Source organism: Vitis riparia, chromosome 19, assembly GCF_004353265.1.
Source record: "Vitis riparia cultivar Riparia Gloire de Montpellier isolate 1030 chromosome 19, EGFV_Vit.rip_1.0, whole genome shotgun sequence".
In the NCBI taxonomy this organism is placed as follows: Eukaryota; Viridiplantae; Streptophyta; class Magnoliopsida; order Vitales; family Vitaceae; genus Vitis; species Vitis riparia.
Window position 1 is genome coordinate 4,290,115 of NC_048449.1, and position 26,668 is coordinate 4,316,782.

The 26,668-nt window shown below is 35.2% G+C and overlaps 3 protein-coding genes and 2 pseudogenes across 4 annotated transcripts; 2 read left to right on the forward strand and 3 right to left on the reverse strand.

Annotated features, from left to right (window-relative positions):
- Positions 1-3,222: 3,222 nt before the first annotated feature.
- Positions 3,223-4,720, forward strand: LOC117908471. Its single transcript, XM_034822068.1, has 2 exons — positions 3,223-3,877; positions 4,121-4,720. Exons 1-2 carry the CDS (start codon positions 3,422-3,424, stop codon positions 4,478-4,480), a joined length of 816 nt encoding a protein of 271 aa, XP_034677959.1. The 5' UTR covers positions 3,223-3,421; the 3' UTR covers positions 4,481-4,720.
- A 6,321-nt stretch (positions 4,721-11,041) lies between these two features.
- On the reverse strand, positions 11,042-14,604 carry LOC117909664 (vesicle-associated protein 4-1-like). The gene is made up of 7 exons (XM_034823762.1): positions 14,200-14,604; positions 13,236-13,306; positions 12,746-12,827; positions 12,451-12,578; positions 11,720-11,797; positions 11,500-11,619; positions 11,042-11,419 (listed from the first exon to the last, which is right to left on the reverse strand). Exons 1-7 carry the CDS (start codon positions 14,453-14,455, stop codon positions 11,360-11,362), a joined length of 795 nt encoding a protein of 264 aa, XP_034679653.1. The 5' UTR covers positions 14,456-14,604; the 3' UTR covers positions 11,042-11,359.
- Positions 14,605-18,012: 3,408 nt separating this feature from the next.
- Positions 18,013-18,432, forward strand: LOC117909628 (annotated as a pseudogene).
- Positions 18,433-19,155: 723 nt separating this feature from the next.
- On the reverse strand, positions 19,156-22,535 carry LOC117909178. Of its 2 annotated transcripts, none has more exons than XM_034823089.1 (2): positions 22,401-22,535; positions 19,156-21,788 (listed from the first exon to the last, which is right to left on the reverse strand). In XM_034823089.1, exon 2 carries the CDS (start codon positions 21,755-21,757, stop codon positions 19,571-19,573), a length of 2,187 nt encoding a protein of 728 aa, XP_034678980.1. In that variant the 5' UTR covers positions 21,758-21,788; positions 22,401-22,535; the 3' UTR covers positions 19,156-19,570. The 2 variants fall into 2 exon arrangements, with proteins under 2 accessions (XP_034678980.1, XP_034678979.1); XM_034823088.1 differs by having other exon boundaries at positions 19,156-21,798.
- Positions 22,536-23,124: 589 nt separating this feature from the next.
- On the reverse strand, positions 23,125-26,307 carry LOC117909177 (annotated as a pseudogene).
- Positions 26,308-26,668: the final 361 nt, after the last annotated feature.

The following is a 26,668-nucleotide window of genomic DNA, read 5'->3' on the forward strand; positions in this document are numbered from 1 at the left end:
TTTATTAGGACCCAAGTAGATTGAATAAAATGACCCAAGCCTAAGTTGGTTTCAAGTTACTTAAGCTCGTTGAGAAGCTTATAAATATCCCTTTAGAGGTTAGGACTTCAGTTTTTTGCCATTGTCTTCCAAATAGAGAAAAACCTTAACCACCTCAAAGAAAGAGAGAGAGAAACTCACCCTTCTCTTATGCCAAGATCCGTGAAAGGAGAGATTAAACGGAAGATCTTTAGTTATAGGGAATGAAATACTTTCCATTCAAGACCAATACAATACCACAGGATTGTGAGAATGATGAGGCAAACTCTTAGGAGAGAGGGGATAATACATTGAGATGGTTGAACGCATGTAGGGATAGTTAAACATGACAAATAGAATCATACAACTTCACTTACACCAGCTAGATTTTTCTTTAAAAGCAACCTAATAATAGAAGCAATAATAAACCAATAATATCCATAACAAAATATCAACAACAATACACTAAATGTAAAGAGGAAAACTTTCCTAAAGAAGTTTAAAAACCACAGAGAAAATATCTCTCAATATTCTTAACAAGCAATGGGGATAAAAGGTTCTCTCTAGATGTCTATGGGATGAAGTTAGTGGAATATGTCAACAGATTAAGATGGAAAAACCATAATTTTATTCCAATAATAGAAAGGAGTAATATGAGGATTTTGTTGAAAGATAAAGTTTCACAAATGAGTTGTGAGATCAATCAACCAACCAACATCCTTTCAAAGGAAGAAAGAAAAATGCTTCTTTCCCTACTAATTTTGTGCTCCAAAGCAACCATAACACACAAATGAGCTTGTCTGTATATGCCCAGTTGCCCACAAATGAGCTTTAGTTGATGCCTAAAAGAATAACCCAAAACAGGCTTTAAGAACCTCAACCCTAATGGTTAGGACCAAGGGCCTAACCCAACGAGCTCTGCCTCTAGCATATTAGAGAGACACCCATTGGAACTCCATTACATGGATTACTTTTAAGCTTGTCATTCTAATGCACAGCTCAAGATTTTGCTTAGGAACCACATTTTTGTATATCAAAGACATTGTGAATCTTTTTCAACTTAGTAGCCTTCTCTCCGATTATATCCCTCAACCAATGATAGCTCACATCAATGTGATTAGTGTACTCTAGATAATTCTCATCTTGCTTCAAACCCAGTCCTTAGAGAAAACAGTCCAACCATAAGATTTCGTTCATTACTTCAATAACAGCTATATACTTGATTTATTTATTTTTTATTTTTTATTAGTGGACAAGGCAACGAACCTCTGCAACTTAAACTGCTATGAAACAACTCTCCCTTTAAGGTGACCAAATACTAGATTATGTAGATCTCCAATTATAAATTCCATCAACCATATCCCTACCTAAACCATTCTAAGAATGTCTGAGCTCCCCCAAAGCATAAGCTCACATATGAGTTGTCTTTAAAGTAGTTGAAGATCCACTTCACTACCTACTACTGCTCCTTCCTAAGATTAGATAAAAACTTGCTCGCAATCTTAATTACGTGATCTCCATATTACCTTGTGTATACCATGACAAACATCAAACTCCCTACAATTGATAAGTAGGAAATAGTTACCATCTTGTTTCGCTCATCATTTGAGGTGGGAAGAGACTTCTTATCAAGCTTAAAGTGACCACCAAGAAAAAAGCTCACTAGCTTAACTCCTTTCATGTTGAACCTCTCAAGCAACTTCTCAATATAATTCTATTGAGATAACTACAACTTATTGGAAATTTTGTCACGGGTGATTTACATCCCAAAATTTGTCTAACTGCCTTCAAATCCTTCATGTCAAAAACAGATGACAAATCCTTTTTTAGCTTGTAAATTAACTTAGTACTTTTTCCACCAATAATTATGTTATCCACATATTGCAATAACATAAGAAAATTATCACCAGAGTATACTACTTGAAGTAGACACAAGGATTTGCTGTTGTTTTCTCAAAACCATAGCTTATAATGAAAAGAAGTAAAAAATTCTTGTACCACTACTACCTTGAGGCCTACTTCAAGTCATAAAGACTCTTCTTCAATTTGCAAATCATGTGCTCTTTCACTCTCAATAGAAACCCTTCTAAGTGCTTCATGTAGATTTCTTCTTCGAAATTGCTATGAAAAAAAAAGATAGGCCTTCACATCCATCTATTTAAGCTCAAGATCTAAGCTAGCTAATAGCCTCAAAGCAATCTTGATGAATCGTTCTCTTTGGAGAAAAAATTGCATTTTTTTTCCCAAAGCCTATAACCAGCTTCATTATCACACTCAAAGGTCTGAAATTATGACTCAACTGAACTATAGAAGATGTTATAATGTCTATATCAATTAGATTAGTGCCATTCATATCTCATTTATTATTTTGATTTACCATTGATTTAAGTGGCAATCATTGCAACCATAATGGGCAACAAGTCAACATAAAGCTTTAAAATATCAGGGCCTTCAACCAATACTTCATGCCTTATTACGAATGATCACTATTCCTAATTTATGGCTATAAACACTCCTTTATAAAAGCTTAATGAGTTTAAGAAAGCGCAACTCCTCTAACCTATTGACGTTAGCACCCAATTCTAGTAGTAGGGAACTACTCGATTCTTTTATTGATGCCATCATTGTACGATGTCTCATGTTCCACGTTCTATTGCACCTTGTAAATATTCTAAGGTAAGAAAATATTTTCGTGCCAAGTACGTTCTTCTATTAACAAAAAAACTTATCAACCTACAAGAATCATACTACCATAAATATCGCACAAATGTTCTTGAGCTGTTGGATTCTTTCATCACATCACATGCTTATACACAGTTTCACTTCCAAGGATTTGAAGAAGAATTAAAATATTGGTCAAAGAGGGGCATGTGGTTGGTCACCAAGAACAAAAACTGTGAGAGCTGAATCCTATTAATAAATCTCCCATTACGTACCCGAAAAGTTAAGTCACCTGTGTCCTGGAAGATTTCAGCTTTCTCTTTTTTTTACTCTTTTGTTTATGGTTGAGATTTCTTCTTCAGCCAGCTTCCATGCCATAAAGTGGTGGTTGCCTTCAACCCCAACGTGTCACCGACGCACCCGTGTCGGCGACGACACCTCAGACCCCCCACCCACCACCCACAAACCGACACCACCTCTCCCTCTCCTTTTCTCGTACATTTAAAAAAGAAAAAAAATGAAGGGTGAAAACAAAGATATATTCAGAACCTCCATATTTCTCTCTCCACCGCCCACTTCTGGCTTCTCCCTTTTCGCTACTTATCTTTCTCTCCTTCCGCCTCCCTTACATTTCTCTCTCTTTCTCCTCGTTTTCCTTTCTTTTTTTTTTTTTCTCTCTCTCTGATCTCTCTCTGCGTCCCTACGCCACCGCTTTTTCCGGCCGAGAAGAAACACCGCCGCAATGGGTCGCTTCTTCTCCTGCTTAACCAGAGGCGGCTCTGCCACCAGCAAGACTAAGGACTCTTCCGAAGGAGACCACTCCGCGGGGGGCGATGAGGGAGGGGCCGTGGCGGCGGCGGCGGTGGTGGTGGAGCTGTTCTCGTCGCAGGGGTGCGCGACGTCGCCGGAGGCGGAGCTGCTGATATCTAGGCTAGGGAGGGGGGATTTTGGGCTGGGCCGGCCGGTTATGGTGTTGGCGTACCATGTGGACTACTGGGACCATATGGGCTGGAAGGACCCATTTGGGTCGAGCCAGTGGACCGTGCGGCAAAAGGCCTATGTTGAGGCCCTAAAGCTTGACACCTTGTTCACTCCCCAGGTTGTGGTCCAGGGGAAGGCCCACTGCGTTGGGAATGACGAGGAGGCTTTGCTCTCATCCATTGGAGCTGCACCTCCAATCCCTGCTCCTACCCTCCAGGTTAGTATAGTCGTAGTCCCTTTATATATATTATTGCATGATTTTTGCATCTCAGACATGTGCTAAGATTCTCTCCATCAGGTTCACTAGGAATCGTTCCTTTTTTTTTTTTTTCCTGTTGATAGTTGTGTATGTTGAAATCCCCGGTTCTTCCTGTTCCTTAGTAGGTGGAAATGAACTTCCAGAGAGAGATAGAGGCCCTTTTTCTTGATGCACTGCCTTATGACAATTTTCTTTGAACAGGCAACCTTCCAAAGGCCTTCACCGGACACCTTACGAGTCTCCATAACAGGTGCTCTAAGGACAAAGGTGGACAGTAATGGTGCTGATGTCCTGGTGGCTCTGTATGAGAATGGGCTGATGACAGACTGCCCTAAGGGAGAAAACAAAGGCCGTGTCCTATCCAATGACTTTGTCGTTCGGAGACTTGAGAAGCTCTGCACTGTTAAAGACATCTCTGCCAAGAAGACGGTAACTGGAACTGTTAACCTCACTCTGTGGGATAGTTTCAATAGCAGCAAATGTGGCATTGCTGTCTTTGTCCAAAACAAGTCTTATCATATTTTTGGTTCTCAGAACTTTGAACTGCCTGATAATCTATAGAAGGTTGAATGGCTGATCTTTTATTCACTGTCATATTCCAGCTCCTTGACTATGTACAGGGGACATGTTCTGTTCTAGAGTCTCGACTTTGTTGTTTGTCTACCTATTTCATATTTTAGGAGGTCGAGAGAGGGAGAGAATTCACATTCATGTATGAAGTTCCATTTCTGATTTGGACATGAATGTTTATCTGAATTTCTATTTTGGTGTGAGACTAGTAAATGCTTTGGCTTTGAGCTATATCGACTCGCATTACCGCCTTAATGCAATGGCATCTAGGAAGCAGGGCTAACAGCATAAATGCAAGTATGCATCTTATACTCTGCACCCATTTCCCAATTCTACATGATATTATAATATTCTTTATGCATACTGTTAAAGCTAATTTCTTTGATTAGCTCGACCCCACGGCCCCTATATCTCCTTCGGTGTTATTTTATATGTGATGCATTTAGCTTGACTAGTAAACAGCAAATTATGTTGAATCCTAGAGCTTTTCTGGATTTGATAGTATGGTTCTAGCTAAATTGCAATCATATATTGGACTATAGCAGCCAGATATACTTGTTAAAAATACATATCATAACTTTGAATTACAAGATGTTACTTGAGATTTTAGGTAGTTAAGCTCAATCCTGTTTTTATATACAGCTTCTGGGGGTCATTGAGAGTGGGGTAGTGTGTCTCCATAGACCTTTCTCCCTGGTCCCAAAAGGGCTTCAGAGGGCGGCCCTCAATTGGGTCCCCAGCAGCTCAAATAAACTACCAACCTCAAAGATTCCTCTGCATCACTCTGCTCCTTACCTTTGGTAACCTGCTTTGATGCATCGAAAGTACCCAGCCGGGGTCTCGCCTGAGAGACCGCTGACCCTATTGCCATCCATCTCTGCTTCACAGCAGATGATTGAAGTTTGATCAGATGATCTTTGAGCCCAAGTGCTGCCCCCAGTGTAAGAGCAATGCAGGCTGTGTCTAAAGGCCTCATCTTTAAGCTTCAGAAAAGATCATAAGAAGAGAGGTCTCGTGTAGAGGTGTTGGGGATGAGGTCTATGTGCATATATACATACACCTTATAAAGGAAAGGTTTTTTTGTAAGTGGTATGTGAATACCACTGGAAAAAACCAGCAACCCCTTAATATGGAAAGGCAGAGACCATATTTGTGTGGCCTTAGTTTTCTCTTCAGGATTACATTTCCTATTCACTTGAGTAGGAAATCCATGAAATGCACTGTACATGGACTTGTACTCAGTGTCCCCTTCTCAACTTTGTTTTTTCTCACTTTAGTTATATGGGTTCTCATTCGTACCTTGTGATGAGGTCCCTACCATTCACCAGCCCCCTTATCCTGGATGATTACAGAGGCTCACAATAATCAACAGTTCCCTTCAAAATGGTGGTTTTCCATGTTGAGATGAGAACACCCGGGTACAAATAAAGAAAGATTAAAGATTTTAACATGGTTCAGCAATCAAGATGATCCCTATGTCCATGGAGCGTCTCAACACTCAAGAATCCATTAATCAAGATGGTGAAGCTTCTCCTTCTCTTCGTAATTGTGGCTGCACACACAATTCTCCCTTTCTTTAACGAATCGTTAAATCATAAAAGGATTAAAATATAACAAAGGCAAACTCGCCATTCAATAGGGACCCTACGAGCTCAACGGGGAACTCAACCCTCAATCCTCAACATCATAAAACTGACGCAAGCTTCACAATCCGAGGTGTTGAGTTTGAATGAAACTCATATTTCTTGCCCAAATAGCCAAAACCCTGCTGCCGTAAGTTCCATATCATTCAGACTGAAGGGCAAATTCAAATCCTCCCCCAGTTTCAGCTAATTGTATCAGAAGAAGATTGAAAAAACACAATGGCAACAAAAAACTAGTGGCTCTGTTTAGGCTCATCCTTTCTTATGAGGAAGGGATTAGCTTCCATAATGTCGCTTATATCAGTCTGGTTTTTATTTTTTCTGTTCTTGATATCTGTTACAAGGTAAGAACATCTGGGCTAGTCTGGACTGGGTCGGGCTGATTCCGGGCTTTGGCCTGAACTTTTTGGGTAGACTTGGGTTGAGCGTCGGGCTGCTGTGCCAAACAAATTTTCATGCCCGAGGAAGGTAGTTTTGGTTTTTACTTCAAATTTATTTCACTTTAACATTTTTATATAAAGATTAAATAATTTAAAAATACATAAGTTTTTAATTAATATTAGTTATGGTTTATCTATACTACTTATATAAAAGTAGTAGCCGTTTTTCGCTTTTTATTTCCAAAAATACCCTTATCAATACTAATAATCAATTTAAAAGAGAATATAATTTTTTCATTTTGTTGGGATTTTAATTAGTTGATGTAAAAAAAGTCATTCCTAAAATTATCATCACAAATTTAAAAGATAATTCAAAATTTAACATTTTCAATACTAATAATCAACTTAAATATAAATTTAATCTTTTCATTTAGTTAGAGTTTTAATTACTTAGTTGTAACCATTGCTGAAATTATTATCACAAACCTAAAAGGTAATTCAAAATTTAATATTTTTCATACTCATTTTATTTCTAGAAATACCCTTATCAATACTAATAATTAATTTAAATGATAATATATTCTTTTCAATTTAAATAAGAATATATATATATTTTTCATATTACTTGATGTAACAAAAACCATTCCTAAAATTATCATCACAAACTTAAAAGGTAATTCAAAATTTAATCTTTTCAATACTAATAATCAACTTAAATATAAATTTAATCTTTTTATTTAGTTAGAGTTTTAATTACTTAGATATAACTGAAATTATTCCTGAAATTACCATTACAAACATAAAAGATAATTCAAAATTTAATATTTTCTATACTCATAATCAACTTAATTGGGAATTTAATTTTTTTTGTTTATTTCGTTAGAGTTAATAGAAGTCATTCTTGAAATTGTTTTACCAAACCTAAAAAGTAATGAAAATTTTAATCTTATTTGCTTTCAATTTCTATTATATTAATTGTTGCAATAGGGATTTAATTTAAGGTTTTAATTACTTAACAAAAATTGGTATGTTCATAACTTCATTTTGATTTTATATTCAAATTTAATACTTCATTTATATTCAAATTCAATCATGAAAGTGCTCTTAAGAAACTATAAAGGAAAATGTTAATGTTTGTGAGAAACCTTTCAAATTGGACATTCATCTTTGACACAACGGTTCAACATCCCATCTAGCACAAGTACTCTGTCCTTCTTCCTGTTTGATAAAGTGCCCCATCATCCACTGATATGATGTTTATCAGTCTCAACTATTGATTTTGGTTTATTTATAATAGGTAAAGAGAGACATCTGGTAATGGTAAGAAATCATCACAAAGTGTTTTTCCGATTTGGAATTTAGAATTGAGATGAACAATAGTTAGGGTTTGTTAGGAATTCTCCCACAAATCAAGTTTTTTTTCTTCTTAATAAAAAATTTTAAATATTTTAAATCATATTTGAGTGTGTTTTGAGAAAATAAATAAAATATATTTAATACTTATATTTACTATTAATTTTTTCATCTTATCTTATCCTATCTTTCATTCATTCGATGAAATGAATTAATTTATTTTAAAAAAATTATATGAAACTTTTTACTTTTTATCACTATAATAATGATTTTCATTTATTTTGAAATATTTAAATCTTTTAAACTTTTATATTTAATTAAATAATAGTGAATTAATAATAACACTTATTATATTATATATAATTATTGAATAAAAAGTTTTATCACTAGTTTACATTATTTATTTAAATAAATTTAAATTTTATTAAGAAAAGTAAAACATTATTTTAAAAATATTAAGATTTTGATATAAAATTTACCAAAATGATAAAAAAAATTTCTAAGGAGATTTTAATTCTTTTGATTTTTTTAAATATTTTTTTAACAAAATTTATTTTTCCTTTATATTTTTTCCAATTGATTGAATAATTTGATATATTATATAATTTTCTTTGATATGAAATTATTCAATTTAATCTGGATTCTATTTTCTATCTTTTTCTTAATCCACAATTTTCTTACTCAAATTAATTCATTTTTGTTCTTATTTTTATTAAAAGTCTCTTATATATATATATATATATATATATATAATATTTAGACTATATTAAAATAATTAACACAATACAAATTTAGTGTAAAAGAAATAAACAATGTGTTTAAATTAAATTTGGTAAATATTATAGCTAAGGACCAAGGTGGTATTTATTTTTTTAATCTAAGACAATTGGTTAAAAAATAATTTTATTATCATAAAATTTGGTGCTGAAAAGTATAATCTTATTTATGTCTAATCCCAATTATTTTTTAAATTTCGTTTCATGTTTAATTGAATTATTTGATTTTGAATCTCTACTTGACTTGTACATGACTCTTGGAAGAATAAATTCACATACTAATTTTATTTGTTGAACCTTTTTCATATTCTCTCACGTGTTTTGGCATATGTACATTTACTATGATTAAAAGGGTCATTGGAAACCCAAATTTTAAAATTTCACCCTCCATCTTATTTTGACCTTATTTGAATAAATAACCCTCTCTTTTAAACCCTCTATATATATATATATATATATATATATATATACTTGAAATGATAAAAACAACATTTATGTCAAATTTTTAAGTAAAAACATGGGAAGAGTTAAATTTAGATCATTCCATCTCTTTTATCCAATTAATTCTATTAATTATATTTATTTTTCTTTCGTATTTTTTTATAATAAAACTAAATATAAATCCCCGTGTTCATGGCACGACCATACATAATGAAATAAAACTCTTAATTTCTTATCTTTCGATCTCAATAGAACTCTATCATCTAAATAGAGTCTTACAAATAAATTTGTTTTATAAATACACTAAATCATTGATATCGAGTGTAAATACACTAAACCAAAATTGATTTTGATCTATAAAATTCATTTTTTTAAAAGAATTATTAAACATATTTATCTTAAACCTCTTTAAAAACATATTTTATAAAAATAAATAACTAAATAAATACATCAATAGAAGTGTTGAGTAATAAAATTTGAAATCAGTTATAATTAAAAATATATTCACACCAAACCTTAAGAAATCTACCTTTTAAGCTTTCAAATAAATATTGGTGGTTCTCAACCAACCCACATAAAAAAGAAAGAAAGAAAAAATTGTCTTGTTAGTTGTTACCAACCATCTACCTAAGGAAAAATAACAAACCCATTATCATAAAAATAAAATAAAAGATTAAAACATATAAAAACTTTTGACCACATTATATATCAATCAATTACAATTTCATATTAACATCTCGATATTCAATGACATTTTAAGATTTAGTGTAAATATACTGAAGCACGATTGATTTCAAATTTCATAAGACAACATATATTCTATCTATAAAATTTATTTTTAAAAAAATCATTAAATGGGCTTATCTAAAACACCGATTATAGTTAAATATATCCACACCAAACCTTAATCGATCTAAATGAAATTTACCTTTTCAACCTTTCAAATAAATATTGGTGGAACTCAACCAACCCACACAAAAATGAAAAAAGAACAAAGAAAAATGTCTTTTTACCAACCCATCTACCTAAGGAAAATGAACAAACCCATTACCATAAAATAAAATGAAAGATTAAAAGATATCAAAGCTTTTGACCAGAGTATTAAAAAAAAAAAAAGGTTTCATTTAATATACATAAAAAAAAAAAATCAATTCTTTTTTCTAAAACCCTTTTATAAAAAGCCAACACCTTTTGTTTAACAATTGATTCATATTTATCCCCATCTTTACGAATAAAGACACTTTTTCTTTATACCATTTTCAGTCACAATCACTATAAGCTCCACCCTTATCCAAATTCCATACTAGTAAAAGAATTCAGTATCCCAATTTTTTTATCCATTCTCTAACTTGCAGTGTCATGCCAATAATAGCAACTTCAGTGAACCTCCCACATGCCTTGCCCATATGTTTATAAAATAGAAATAGGGTATAAAATTCATAGTAATGTTTTAACAAACTAAATAGTCGGCTGTCACATCTCTCTTACATAAGCTCACAAAAAGACAAGTGTTGACTGACTTCTAGAAGAAAATCAGCATTTGCTGCTAGGAGATGAGGATAGGGACCTAGAGGCTGTTGTATTGAAATACAAGGTCAGTATCTAGCCAGCGTGTGGAAAAAGCTTTAGTGGTGAGAGTGTCACCAAAGATCCTCCACAAGTGGTCACTGTGAGGATAATCAGTCTCCGGAGTGTGTCCCACTCACAAGAAGAAGGCCCAGATGTCTATGAACTGCCCTTTTCCCCTATCATCCTGGGCAATGAAAAGGGGAAACTTCTAGGTAACCAGGTTTTGGAATTTGGTAGGTTTAAATTGGTATCTATGCAGTAAAGGACACAAAAAAACAAGGAAGAAGAAAGAAGAATTCAGCATGCTGTCTAAATTGCAGTAAGGGATCAATTATTTCATGTAAGGATAGTCCCATATAAAACAAGACAAAAGCAGCAGGCAGAGATCCAGAATCTAAACCCAGCTGTATAGCAATTAAGTTTATGCTTTGGGTGTCATAATTATGTTGTTCTCATAGAAAAGAAAATTCCATTATCTACAAGGAGGGGTGGCTGAAGATGAGGAACTATGCTCTCCACATGATTCATCTCACAAATAATGACATCAAAGCACATTATTGTTCTTTACATGTATCCCGAAACACAAGGTCTCCTTACCCCAGCCTCCCCCATCTTCTACAATAAACACAAAGACAAGGGTAGGCCTGGTAGAGAATGTGACAAACTTTCCACTCTAGCAAAAGCACTTACAACAGAGCAAACTGCGATTTACACCGAGTCTACAGCTTCAACCTGTTGCTGAGCCAGATATTTCTCTCTGCGCTCTTTCTGGTAAAAGATAGTTAGATGAAAGTCAGGTAAGAAAGTTTTGAAAACGAGTCAAATGAAAGCATTTATGATATCCTTACCCATTCATCTATGACTAGACCTTCACCAATAACACGGGGACCTATCTCTGGTGGAGGTTTCTTGCGTGCTTCAACCGCAGCCTCAGCTTCAGCCAACTGACGCTTTAGTTTTTCCAATGCCTTAAAGGAAACAACCACAACACATTATTGGCATATTCATCGTGTAACTTGAACAAGCACGAATCATAGAAACTATCAAAATTATTTAATTTCAACTTACAGGACTAGGGCGCTCCACATCTAAGAAGACAACATGCAAAATTCGCTCAACAGATACTTTCTCCTTTTGCTCATCAAACTGTAAAATGTTAGTTCAGCATCAATCTACGTCCTTTCAGCAATCAGATTATCAACAGAGCTTCTACTAGAACTATTATTACACCCAAAAATTAAAAGAAGTTCACAATTCAGGATGATATCCACAGGTTAAACTGCACTTAGTTTTCAATTATCAACCTCATCCAGAGCAATACTGCATGTAGCAGTCCCCCAAAAGGGAGGAAAGGAACAATAAAGTCTAAGGACTTTTTTAAGTCTTAGTGCGAACATTCAATTGCTCTATAAATTTTTCGACAAAATTTTTTTCCACTTCTAGAAATCCATGTGAACCTTTTTGTTCCATCACATGAGTATACGCTTTTCCGTCTTCCATAATGTCTCTCTCTCTCCCTCTCTGTTCTAGACTATATATTATAAAATATTTGTAACAAATTTTTTATAAATTTTTTGTTAACTTCTAGAAATTTGTATTAGTATATGTATGGTAACTTCTAAGAATTCAAAGTAATATCATAATCTGCATTTTTAGTATGATTAGTACAACCAAAGCCCTTACTGAGGCATCAACTCACTTAGTACACACAGCCAGACCACATGCCACTCACATTAGACACTTTCCAAAAGTTGAAGCAACAACATAACATTATTAATAAGCAGAGCCATATAACTCACCAGTTCAGGTACATAGTCCATTCCTGCTTTCACCTTCAAGCTCATTATCTTAAACTTAACATTGCTCTTCTGATCAAGTTGTTTCTCATTTTTCTCATTGTTCTCAGGATGCTCCATGAACTTGAAAACTGTTAATCAGATTCAAAATATAAAGAAAAATTAAAAAAAAAAAAAACTAAAGTTAAACATTTTGGGTAATCCATAAACTCAACCCATGTCAAACTCCAACAATTCCACTGACCAATGAGAAGTTGAAAATTACTGAGGGAAAGAGGACAAAGTAAAATCTTATTACCAGTTGCAATAATGCTTTCCCCAGGAGCAAGAATGCCGCCAGGAGGGCGCATGTAACAGCTCTTAGGTGCGGTAGTTTGGAACTACAGTGGGATAAACAAACCAGTTAGTTCCTTCAATGAGATAGTAACAGTGATAGCAGATGGACCAAAGATTCAGTGGCATTTAAACTTCCCATAGATATTTGACAAGCCCATTGCATTTCAAAAACACAACAGCCTTATGTGTCTAAGAAAAGAATTCATTTCAAACTGGAGGCAGGAAAACAAAGATGCGCTAAATGCTATTAAGTTACACAGGTAATTCATTGCAGATGCTGCATAAAACACCATGTGTTCTCTAAATTTCCATTAACATCCAGAAGCCTCATTAGCAGACACAGCATTACATAATATATATAAAATTCTTCAACCAAAGCATGGACAATCCATGAAAGAGTTTCACTATCAGCCAGAAACTGTGGAAATATATAAATTTTTCTAAGAAAATACCTTGAAGGCTACGTGAGACCTGCTAGTGTTTTTCATCCTGACGGCGCTCTTGACCTGTTTTCCAGGTTCATCTTCAAGATACACAAACACAATAAATAATCAGGCAAGATCGATAATAAGGCACCAAAATAAAATGGAGTTTCATGAACACTAAAGTGTGCAACTTTGTGTGCGTTTTAAAACTATTACTTCTTGAGGACCCAACTGTCAAAATTGCCCAAGAAAAGCAATTGGAAAACAATTTACAACCAATCCTCGCAATTCTGCATATTGATAAAGATCCAATTTTTTCACCCAGATTAAGTGAGCAGCAACCAGCTTAAGGCTGATTTGGGTATTATTCAAGCAAAATCACTTAACTTCCTCCATCTGGATGCTGAGGAAATGTAGAACAAAAGAGGAAAATTTTCCAGTCTTAACAATTGTTGCTACTGAAAATCTTAAAATTTTAAAATTCCTTTCTACCAAGTCAAATAGTTTAATTATGCCCAGCTGAGCAGAAAACTCTCCTTTCATTTCTCGAATTGGAAAATTCCAATACTCAAAAACTTAAATTTCTTTCTTTTTTTTCCCCAACATTTTCTCGCTCATCACCTCCATTTAGAAATGGAAATTCTTTTGAGTCCCTTTTCAGGTTCACTTCTTAAATATGAAAAAAAAAAAACTCAACCACTCAACTAATTCGAGCAGTTATATCAGTAAGCTGAGATTTTTCTTTTCTAGCTTGCCAATCATCTAACCACTTTCTCAGCAAACAAACAAAAATGAAAAACGAGGATGCAAGCAAATGAAATAAAAGACCAAAAACAAAAAATAAATAAAAAATAAAAAATAAAAGATTAAAAAAATTAAACAAAACCCAAAGAAGCGAAGTCAATTGAGTCGTCCAAAAGCCAACAAATTAAGAACACAAGAACTAAAAGTCAAAGAGTAAAAAACAAAACAAACCACAACGACGACGTACAAGGAAAGTAGAGATTGTTCGCCGGATCAAGCCTGAGCCTCCGGCGAGTTGGAAGAAATGATCTCGCCACCGACGAGACCTTGCTCGGAGACGACCGCGTATCCGTGTCGTCCACGTGGCGGCGGCCCCTGATTTTATGCTGCTGAAAGTTTTGAGTCGACGACGACGACGGCGAACCGTTCCCTGATTGCCAAAACGGACAGAGCCGCCAGAGCTTCCCCTCCGATGACGGCTTGCGGCGGTCGGCGATTCCCATGGCTTCTCCGAGAGCTGACTCAGTTCAGTTAGATAATTCAATCGACCTCGAAGCTATAACCCCGGCACCGCCGGCCACTAGAATTCCATTTCCCGGCCACCTCTCTCTAGTTTCTCTCTCTACAAGTCTATTAGTATTTATTAGATTTCCAGAACATAGCAGGGAGGGCAAAAGTGGAAATTTAACTCAAAAGGCCGGATCTCAAAAGTGGACTTTTCTGCTATTGACTTAGTTTTGACGTCCGTGCCCGGTTCCCTGCAATATCTGAAATTCCCACTTCCAGGGGGTCATACATTCTAGGAAAAGAATTAGCGGATTAGCGGCTTAGCGGCTTTACCATACAAATGGGTCGTATGTCAACCTCATCACTCCCATAATTATTAATTATTAATTATTTCATTCCATCCTCTCCCCCTTTTGGGTGTCTTTGAAGAAAGATTTTGAACTACAATCTCATCATTGATTTAATTTTTTGAAAAAATTAATATTAAAATTTAAATAAATAAAATAATTGAGAAAAGAAAACCGAAGACGGAGGAAGAAAATGGGTAGTTTAGGACATCAAGGCATGTCGGGTGAGTTAGTTGGGGAGGTTAGAAAATTAATTTGGTATTTAATGACATTGGGTTGAGTGACTTGGCATGCAACACACATGTATCATTGGTAGGTTGACTTATTAATATGATAATGATATTCTTTTTTTTAAAAAAATAATATTTACGATTAAAATATCTAAATAAAAATTATATTATATTCTAATATTTGTTGTTAAAATTTTGAAATGTTTAATATTATTTGGAAAATATTTAAATTATTTCAATATATAAAAACAATATATATTAAATAATATGATTAGTATTATTTTATAAAATATGGTTCCTTTTTAACTACAAATTTAATTTTTTGATAAAAAAATATAAAAAAATTAATAAAAAAATCATTTGTTTTTAGTTTAGGATTAACATATACTCTATAAAAGAAATTAAAAATAAAATAAAATAATATATCCCATCAATTATCTCATTATATTTGATTGAACTGATAAGTAATAAAGTAACAATAGTTTAATTATAAATAACAGATATTAGGCAAGTATTATTGAAACTCTTATGAATACCATTAGGCTTGATTAATTGCATGTGATGGGTACAAAATGAGGTCGATCATAGATGGGCTTGGATATGGAACTTCGGGCCTAAATTGGGCCTTTTAAACAAGTTCTGGGCCTTCTGGCCGAACCTAGGCCCAAATATACTTCGGGATTCAAGTGGCCCAGGCCCCAGGGTCCGTCCTTAAAAATAGCTTTTAGACTTGGGTGAAAGGAATAAAAGCTTAAAAATAGATTTTTGTTCTTTAGAATTTAAAAATAAATCAAAAACAATTTCTGTTGTAATACTTTCGATCATAAACAGAAAAATTAAAATTAAAATTAAAATCCCAACTCTCATACATCCATGAATCTGTTTCCATCCAGAAAAAAAGGGGTCTAATTGGGTCCCCAGCAAATCAAGTGCATGAGATGCTCAGCCTTCTCCTCTCTCCTCCTCTGGTCATCATTCTTAGCCTTCACGCAGCCGGCGAGCCGCCGCAGAAGGCCGCTCTTCCCGGATTCCGGCGCGGCGCTTCTCTGGTGCTGCATGGCCTTCAGTGTCACCTCAAGCTTCCCCACTGTGGGATTGTTTCCACTCATTTTGAATGATGATTTTGGGTGAAACGTGTCATGAATTGAGAATAAATAGGGAATAAGAGGGATTATCAAACTGGGGTCTGAGAAAACTGAGGTCTGAGAAAACTAAGGTTGAGCAAATGGGTTTCAGCTCTCAGGTTTGTGAGTCGTGGTTTTTCTTTTTTCTTTTTTGCTCTTTTGGATTCTGGGTGGTCGCCAGGGAAGCAGTAAGCACACGGTTATTGAAATCTAAACCCATCAAGTGAATTTTGAATTTTGAATTTTGAATTTTGGATTCTGCATGGCCTTCAATGTTTTTTGAATTTTGTTTTTAGACTGGAATTATAATCGAGAAATATATATATTTTTTTATAACTATGAAAAGACACCATCAATACCCATTTAAATTTTTAAATTTATTTTTTATATCGAAATTTTATTTATTTAATTTTTTATATTTTAATTTCATTTATTTGTGTTGTAGAATTTTTTTTTTCCATCATCATTTTTCTTGTATTTATAAGGATAAGTATGAAATATGCTTGAGAGATAATGGAGACAAGTTTTATTTTCCTTGTCCACCGTCCCTGAATCATGTGACAAGACACCACTAAGTATCACAACCTTAAAAGCTTGACGCACAAAGAAGACATTTTTTATAATTTTACGGTGAATTTAAAATTAATTTTTTAAAATACAATATATTGAAAATATTTTAAAATTTATAGTATTTTTTTTACCATCTTAAAAATAAGTATTTCGCTATTTTTATATCAATAATATATATTTAAAAAAATTAAATTTACATTGAAGATGTCTCTTCAAGAGATAACTTCCACAATTTTTATATAAATAATACGTTAAAAAAATTAAATTTGTATTAAAAGTGTCTCTTCAAACGACATATTTTTTAATTTTATAAAATCGAATTTATATTAAAAATATCTTTTAAAGAGATATTTTTCATAATTTTTATATCAGTTGCATATTAAAAAAAAATTGAATTTATACTAAAAATGTCACATTAAGAGACTTTTCCGTCAAGAGATACTTTTAATATAAATTTAATTTTTTCGATAGGTGGCTAATATAAAAATTATGGAAGGTATTTCTTCAAAAGACACATTTAGTATAAATTCAATTTTGTGGAATTATAAAAACACTTTCAATGTAAATTTATTTATTTATTTTTTTCACTTTGTGACTAATATAAAAATTGTGAAATATATCTTTTCAAAGGACAACTTTAATATAAATTTGATTTTATAATATTATGGAAATAATATTTTTTTAATATAAATTCAAATTTTTTTAACATGTATGACTAATAGAAAAAATTATGGAAAAATATTTTTCAAAGAGTCACCTTTAATATAAATTCAATTTTATGAAATTATGAAAAATGTTTTTCAAATAAATACATTTAATGTAAATTTAATTTTTTTTTTTTTAAATATGTGTCATTGATATGAAAAATATGGAAAGTGTCTCTTCAATAAATACTTTTCAAAGTGACAAAAAGTGTTGTAAATTTATTAATAGTTTTGTAACTACCGTATTTTAAGCATTTTTTTTTCAAACTATAATTTTTTAAGAACTATTTTTAAAACCAGGTGTAGAAGTTTAAAAAAAAAGCCCCACAAAGAAGGCCAGTTTGGTTCACCCGCCGGGCCATGCTCTTCTGAGCGTCGTGGTACCAATGACTACCCCCACCTTTGTTTATCAGTCAATGATTTGTCTTTTTTCTCTTTCAGTGTCCAGATTCAAAGACTTCAGCATCTGGTTTTGAAATCAAATTACAAGCGGTATATACCCTTCAACTATTGCTATGACTGCCTCCAGTATCATATTCCCCTTATCTTCCAAGATTAATCACTCTTTCACCATATAAGAAGAGCCCCTCATGCCTCAAACTCCATCACAGGATTCACAATACATTCTCATCTCTACTTATATTAAGAGAAGAGGAGAGGAAGAATGAGCTCAACAATTAGAGCTTGGATTGTCTGCCAGTGTTGGAGCAGTGGAGGCATTGAAAGATGAAGGGTTGTGCAGATGGAATCATGCTCTTGGCTTGCTGCAGCAGCATGGCAGGACCAATGTAGGGTCTTTTTCGCAGGCCAAGAGGCTGGTTTCTTCACCTCCTTTGGTGCTATCTAATAAGATGAGAAAAGAGAAGATGAAGAAGGCTGAGGAATCCCTGAGAAAAGTAATGTATTTGAGCTGCTGGGGTCCTTATTGAGCTCAATAAAATTACTGTATATATGTCCAATTTTCCATTAGTATATGGCTATAATTGAGATTGTTTTGGCTGAGATTTTAACAGTAAAAGAAACCTAATCTCTTCCTCTACCTTCCCTTTGGCTGGAATGTAGCAATAATCTGGTAGATAGAAAATTTTGCTTCTGAGGACTCAATTCATAGGACCATAGCTCGAATTATACAACCCCATTATCATTCCTCATTTGCATGACAAACAAGAGGCAGCCTACCTATTTTGAACATCATCAATCAGAATAAGCTATATGTAGGTGAATTGGGATAGGAAAATTAGCACTAGCCCTTAATGACATCAACTCCTCCCCCACCCAGTAAGAAGACATAGTGTTAAATCTCCCATGATTAATGGACTTTACAGAAGCACAAGTACTCCTATGATCCTACTCTTTTGAACCCAAGAGACCCTCTGGGGATCCTTGCCACTCACAATTTGTTGTATTCTTTCTATAGCAAGATAGACCTAATCAACTTCTCTTGCAAAAGAGTGTCATCCAAACTCACTGTAAACCTATCCTTTCTATGGATGTGAAGCCAATTTGAGAGACTTCTCCACAGAAAGCAGCCACACCTACCAAAAGGGAGCATTGCATTATTCTAAACAACACAACACCATGAAGCACTAGAAGCAATCGACATTTTGCATGCATGTATATGAGTGTTTATGTGACACACATAAAGGTCAGTACTCTATAATCAAACTATCAAGGCATTGAGAAAAACAAAAACATGAGATTAGACGAAGAAGGCAAACAACTTCCTCAGTGAAACTCAATAATTGTCCAACTCAAAATCTTCAGAGAAGATTACAAAGGGATAACACTCTAGTTATTTGACAGAATAAGAAAAATTTAAGGGAAAATGCTTGAAAATGGGCACCTTTGCAATGGAACCCAATAAACTGAAACTCATTGCCCATGGATAATACCATTTTGAAATAAAAAATAACAAAAACTACAGTACTAATACATTTAGAATTGAAACCTCCCCATTGTTCTATCTCCTATTCATAACTAGAGCATACAGCTAATAATGGAGATCGATATATTGAAATTAGGCAGAGAGAGAACACACAAGCATTTAAATTCCCATCATTACCAAGAACATACAGAAACTATGTTTATTCTCACACTCCACGGAATCGTCCTCATTGGTTGGTTTGAAGACTTCCTTTACTTGGTTACAATTAGCTTTGCTCTAGCATGGCCCTCCTGAATTCGGAACTGTTCCCCCAAGCCAAAATGGGCCATTAGTAACCAAACAAATGTAATAAGCTCTCCACCCTTGCTGAGCTGCTGGGCATGGGTATTTGCTCTGCAATGACTTGCAGCGTAAGACAACAATTCCACCCAGACTTTGCTCATTATCTTCCACCTCTTCCTTTTGTTCAATTTTCCGAGATCTTTTGCAAGCATACACGCATCAAACAAGACTGATTTGCTTCTGTCTCCTTTAACGTCAATGGGTTTAACAACAGTATCTACTGAAAGTAGCTTTTGACAGTACTTTGATATCTGATCGTCCGTTGGTTTTGATTGTCCTATGCAAAGAAGCTTCTTAATTTGCTCACAGAACTTGTTAAAACAGTTCTGTTCTTGTTGTCCTCTGCGAAAAAACTTCTTTGCTTCCGCACAGGTGTCTCGAAACCTAATTTGCCCGATACCTGCCACAGCAGACATCATTGTGGGCTGCATGACCAGAAGATATAACATGTATTCTGACAGGAACCTACACCACTTACGACGATCTTTTACATCATCAGGTTTTTTTCCTTCCTCTTGCATATCTTTGTAATAGCAGAGGTCAGTAGCAATATGCCACATTAAAAGGCATTCATCGTATTCTTTCTCAACACTCCATAGAAGGGAGTGGCAAGCATACTGTGACAGAATCCAATCGCCCCTTCCTGAACATATCTCCTTGGCAATTCTTGACTGCTCTGCCCTTCTAGCCTTCTCCTCCGCACTTTTAGCCTTTTCCTCTAGCTGCTCTGAACTTTTAGCCTTCTTATTTAGCTGTTTGAAGATGAATTCCTTTAGTTTTTCCTCGACAGTCACAGTTTCCTTGTACTGAATCTCATCCAGAAGATCCTTAAGTCCGCAAATGTCTGCCAATTTGTCGAACCATTTGAACCTTTCCCTCAGGCAGTAACGTATCAAACCGTGCTGTGAGATAGAATTAGACCACCTTCTGTCAAAAAAAGATTTAGATGGCTCACATAGTTTGTAAAAAAAGAGTTTTTCACGTGCATAATAGATCCATTCTTTTGCAGTCAAATTTTTCAGTAAAACTATAGTCCAGTCAGAGAAAATGAGCTTGACGATAGCTATAACATCCAGGCTGATTGCACCAATAAGCAAAGCATAAGTAACACCTATGTCAAACTTGTGAATTTTGTGCTTATGATGAGATGAAAAGAGCTGCAAGGCAACTGCTATGCATCCTGTGCAAATGAAACGGAGAAAGTAGCCAATCTTACGATTCACCACTACCATCTTGGTGTAGAGTGCATCATACATGAAATTGAGCTCAACTTCTATCACTCGAAAAGCCTTTTCTGGCAACATTTCGAAGAAGAATTTTCGACTGTCATTGCGCTCTTGGAAGCTAAACATGAGGTCAACAATGAGTCCCTTGAAAATTTTAAAAAACTTGTACCCACTTTCCATTTCTGAGATGTGATTAGGTCCAGTAGATGGTTCTTCTCGAACTGAGGGAGCAGAATGACTGGCTCTTTTCTCTGGTGCTATTATAATTTTTACCGGAACATGGGCCTCTTCCTTTGAGGAGAATTCCTCCATAAGTTGAGCATAGTTTGGTCCAGCGTCTGGAGCTGGAAGCATAGACTCCTTGAAATTACCCAAGCAAGCTAGATACAAAGCACGCGTCCGCTCAGCATATTTAATAGTTCCAGCAACCAACATGAGGATTGTCGGGATCCATAGGTCATTCGAGATCGACTCTAAGAAGACATAAGCTACAGCAATAAACTGGATGACAAGGCCCAGCAAATGCCGAAGCCAAAGTTCATTATCTTCAAGAGCGAAAGCAGTGATGGTATCCGGGCCACCAAGGTGTAGCAAAAGAAAAGGAGCCCAGAAAGCCAGAAGGTCGTCACTTTGAACTTGTTTGTCACCGTCCTTGTTGCCGTTGGCAATGAGGCCAACAGCAAAGGCAGCAACCCAGTCAGCAAGCAAGTATACTGACCAGATAATGAAAGTCATAATCATGTTTCCTGTTCGTTTTCGTGACGATGCACAGAAAATTAACAATATCTGGAAGAAAAGGCTAACAAGAACAGCACCACGGAGATTCCATTCATCCCAAATCTCCTTGAGGAATAGGGGAAATATGTTCATGCCTGCTTATGTTTCTTTCTTCTCTCCTATTCTGTCAGATTCTGATTAGGTTTCAAAATTAGTGCAAATCACACACTCAACTGAAAAAAAGTAAGAAGATTCTGCATTCTAAATCAGATTATCAGAATCCCCAAATATTACAGCATCTTATCCACACTTCCTCTGTTCAAGGTAATGAATTCTTTTAGAAAAACTTATCCCAAAATTCCAATCACTTGATTGCATTTTGAGATATGCTTGAAATGATCCCATTTTTATTTGATGGCATTCAAATGAGTTCATCATCTACATCAACCCCACCTTCAATACGAAAAGAGTATTTCAACTTTCATTCTTAGCTTTGGTGGGTAGCTGACATGCCATAACTCAAATTTACATGCAAGTATGCAACCCAACATCAAGTCTACAAGCAGAAGAAAAAAGAAAAAGGAAAAAGGAAAAAAGAAAATTCCTACACTATGACTAAAAGTACTACAAGATTACTGTTGGGCGAAAGGGGAAGCAAACAGACCTCCCATTATTCAGAACAAACAAGGCATCAACTAAGGGGAGGAAATTAAGAACACAGTTTGGAAAAGTAAAGCAGAGCATGGAAATTATGAGTTAAAAAAGACAAAATAAAAAATAAAAAAGAGGAAAATACCTCCTTAAACCCAAGATCTGCAATTTAACTCTCTTGTTCTCGGTTCTTCAGAAATGGGGTTTCTCAGATGAACTCACAGAGATCCCAAGAGCAGAAAGAGAGAGAGACAGACTGACCATTTGGTGTCGTGGACTTAAAAGACTCTGCTTGACTTGGAATCTTTCTATCTACCTTTTTAATGAGAAGACGAAGACCAAAAATAAACGACGCCGTTTTTACAAATTTCTCCTCTAAACGCACCGTTTTGTTGCTAGGCGAAAACATGTTGGTTGGCTGCGAAACGGTCACTCGTTTCAAACTCTTCAAAGTTCGGATTTAAATATTGGGGCATGTTTGGAATGTTTTCAAAAACAGTCTCTGATGATTTTTTAAAACAAAATTCTATTGGCAGGGTAATGTTTTTTATTTTTTTAAAATAATTTTTTTCTGTACTATTTTATTTTCAATGATTCTTTACATAGAGATAATTATTGTTTCAAAAAAACCCAAAAAATAAATAAAAATAATTAAGACATATTCTTCAAAAAATCAAATGTTTAGAAAAAGTTCTCAAAAAATTATTTTTTTTAATAAAAACAATAATTATTCTAAACAACAACACAACACCATGAAGCAGTAGAAGCAATCGACATTTTCGCATGCATGTATATGAGTGTTCATGTGAGACGCATAAAGGTCAGTACTCTATAATCAAACTATCAAGGCATTGAGAAAAAGAAAAACATGAGATTAGAGGAAGCAGGCAAACAACTTCCTCAGTGATTCACTCGATAATTGTCCAACTCAAAATCTTCAGAGAAGATTACAAAGGGATAACACCTCAATGGAACCCAATAAACTGAAACTCATTGCCCATGGATAATACAGAAGCTATGTTTATTCTCACACTCCATGGAATCGTCCTCATTGGTTGGTTTGAAGACTTCCTTTACTTGGTTACAATTAGCTTTGCTCTAGCATGGCCCTCCTGAATTCGGAACTGTTCCCCCAAGCCAAAATGGGCCATTAGTAACCAAACAAATGTAATAAGCTCTCCACCCTTGCTGAGCTGCTGGGCATGGGTATTTGCTCTGCAATGACTTGCAGCGTAAGACAACAATTCCACCCAGACTTTGCTCATAATCATCCACCTCTTCGTTTTGTTCAATTTTCTGAGATCTTTTGCAAGCATACACTCATCAAACAAGACTGATTTGCTTCTATCTCCTTTAACTTCAATGGGTTTAACAACAGTATCTACTGAAAGTAGCTGTTCACAGTAGTCTGATATCTGTTCTTCCATTGATTTTGATTGTCCTATGCGAAGAAGCTTCTTAATTTGCTTGCAGAACTTCTTAAAACAGTTGGGTTCTTGTTGTCCTCTGCGAAAAAACTTCTTTGCTTCCGCACAGGTGTCTCGAAACCTAATTTGCCCGATACCTGCCACAGCAGACATCATTGTGGGCCTCATGACCAGAAGATATAACATGTATTCTGACAGGCTGCTACACAACTGACGATGATGATCAAGACGACGAAGTTCTTCTTCTTTTACATCATCAGGTTTTTCTTTTTCCTCTTGCTTATCTTTGTAATAGCAGAGGTCAGTAGCAATATGCCACATTAAAAGGCATTCATCGTATTCTTTCTCAACACTCCATAGAAGGGAGTGGCAAGCATTCTGTGACAGAATCCAATCGCCCCTTCCTGAACATATCTCCTTGGCAATTCTTGACTTCTCTGCCCTTCTAGCCTTCTCCTCTGCACTTTTAGCCTTCTCCTCTAGCTGCTCTGAACTTTTAGCCTTCTCCTTTAGCTCTTCGAAGATGAATTCCTTTAGGTTTTCCTCGACAGTCACAGTTTTCTTGTACTGAATCTCATCCAGAAGATCCATAAGTCCGCAAATGTCTGCCAATTTGTCGAACCAATTGAACCTTTCCCTCAGGCAGTAACGTATCAAACCGTGCTGTGAGATAGAATTAGACCACCTTCTGTCAAAAAAAGATTTAGATGGCTCACATAGTTTGTAAAAAAAGAGTTTTTCACGTGCATTATAGATCCATTCTTTTGCAGTAGAATTTTTCAGTAAAACTATAGTCCAGTCAGAGAAAATGAGCTTGACGATAGCTATAACATCCAGGCTGATTGCACCAATAAGCAAAGCATAAGTAACACCTATGTCAAACTTGTGAATTTTGTGCTTATGATGAGATGCAAAGAGCTGCAAGGCAACTGCTATGCATCCTGTGCAAATGAAACGGAGAAAGTAGCCAATCTTACGATTCACCACTACCATCTTGGTGTAGAGTGCATCATACATGAAATTGAGCTCAACTTCTATCACTCGAAAAGCCTTTTCTGGCAACATTCCAAAGAAGAATTTTCGACTGTCATTGCGCTCTTGGAAGCTAAACATGAGGTCAACAATGAGTCCCTTGAAAATTTTAAAAAACTTGTACCCACTTTCCATTTCTGAGATGTGATTAGGTCCAGTAGATGGTTCTTCTGGAACTGAGGAAGCAGAAGTGCTGGCTCTTTTCTCTGGTGCTATTATAATTTTTACCGGAACATGGGCCTCTTTCTTTGAGGAGTATTCCTCCATAAGTTGAGCATAGTTTGGTCCAGCGTCTGGAGGTGGAAGCATAGACTCCTTGAAATTACCCAAGCAAGCTAGATACAAAGCACGCGTCCGCTCAGCATATTTAATAGTTCCAGCAACCAACATGAGGATTGTCGGGTCCATAGGTCATTCGAGATCGACTCTAAGAAGACATAAGCTACAGCAATAAACTGGATGACAAAGCCCAGCAAATGCCGAGGCCAAAGTTCATTATCTTCAAGAGCGAAAGCAGTGATGGTATCCGGGCCACCAAGGTGTAGCAAAAGAAAAGGAGCCCAGAAAGCCAGAAGGTCGTCACTTTGAACTTGTTTGTCACCGTCCTTGTTGCCGTTGGCAATGAGGCCAACAGCAAAGGCAGCAACCCAGTCAGCAAGCAAGTATACTGACCAGATAATGAAAGTCATAATCGCGTTTCCTGTTCGTTTTCGTGACGATGCACAGAAAATTAACAATATCTGGAAGAAAAGGCTAACAAGAACAGCACCACGGAGATTCCATTTATCCCAAATCTCCTTGAGGTATTGGGGAAATATGTTCATGCCTGCTTATGTTTCTTTCTTCTCTCCTATTCTGTCAGATTCTGATTAGGTTTCAAAATTAGTGCCAATCACACACTCAACTGAAAAGAACTAAGAAGATTCTGCATTCTAAATCAGATTATCAGAATCCCCAAATATTACAGCATCTTATCCACACTTCCTCTGTTCAAGGTAGTGAATTATTTTAGAAAAACTTATCCCAAAATTCCAATCACTTGATTGCATTTTGAGATATGCTTGAAATGATCCCATTTTTCTTTGATGGCATTCAAATGAGTTCATCATCTACATCAACCCCACCTTCAATACGAAAAGAGTATTTCAACTTTCATTCTTAGCTTTGGTGGGTAGCTGACATGCCATAACTCAAATTTACATGCAAGTATGCAACCCATCATCAAGTCTACAAGCAGAAGAAAAAAGAAAAAGGAAAAAGGAAAAAGAAAAAAAGAAAATTCCTACACTATGACTAAAAGCACTACAAGATTACTGTTGGGCGAAAGGGGAAGCAAACAGACCTTCCATTATTCAGAACAAACAAGGCATCAGCTAAGGGGAGGAAATTAAGAACACAGTTTGGAAAAGTAAAGCAGAGCATGGAAATTATGAGTAAAAAAAGACAAAATAAAAAATAAAAAAGAGGAAAATACCTCCTTAAACCCAATATCTGCAATTGAACTCTCTTGTTCTCGGTTCTTCAGAAATGGGGTTTCTCAGATGAATTCACGGAGATCCCAAGAGTAGAAAGAGAGAGAGACAGACTGACCATTTTGTGTCTTGGACTTCAAAAGACTCCGCTTGACTAGAATCTTTCTACATTTTTAATGAGAAGACGAAAACCAAAACTAAACGACGCCGTTTCTACAAATTTCTCCTTTAAACGCACCGTTATGTTGCTGAGAGAAAACATGTTGGTTGGCTGCCAAACGGTCACTCGTTTCGAACTCTTCAACGTTCGGATTTAAATATTGGGCATGTTTGGAATGTTTTCTAAAATAGTCTCTGATTATTTTTTTAAAACAAAATTCTATTGGCAGGGTAATGTTTTGAACCTTTTTTTTTTTTTAATTTTTTTTAAAATAATTTGTTTTCTGTACTATTTTATTTTCAATGATTCTTTACATAGAGAT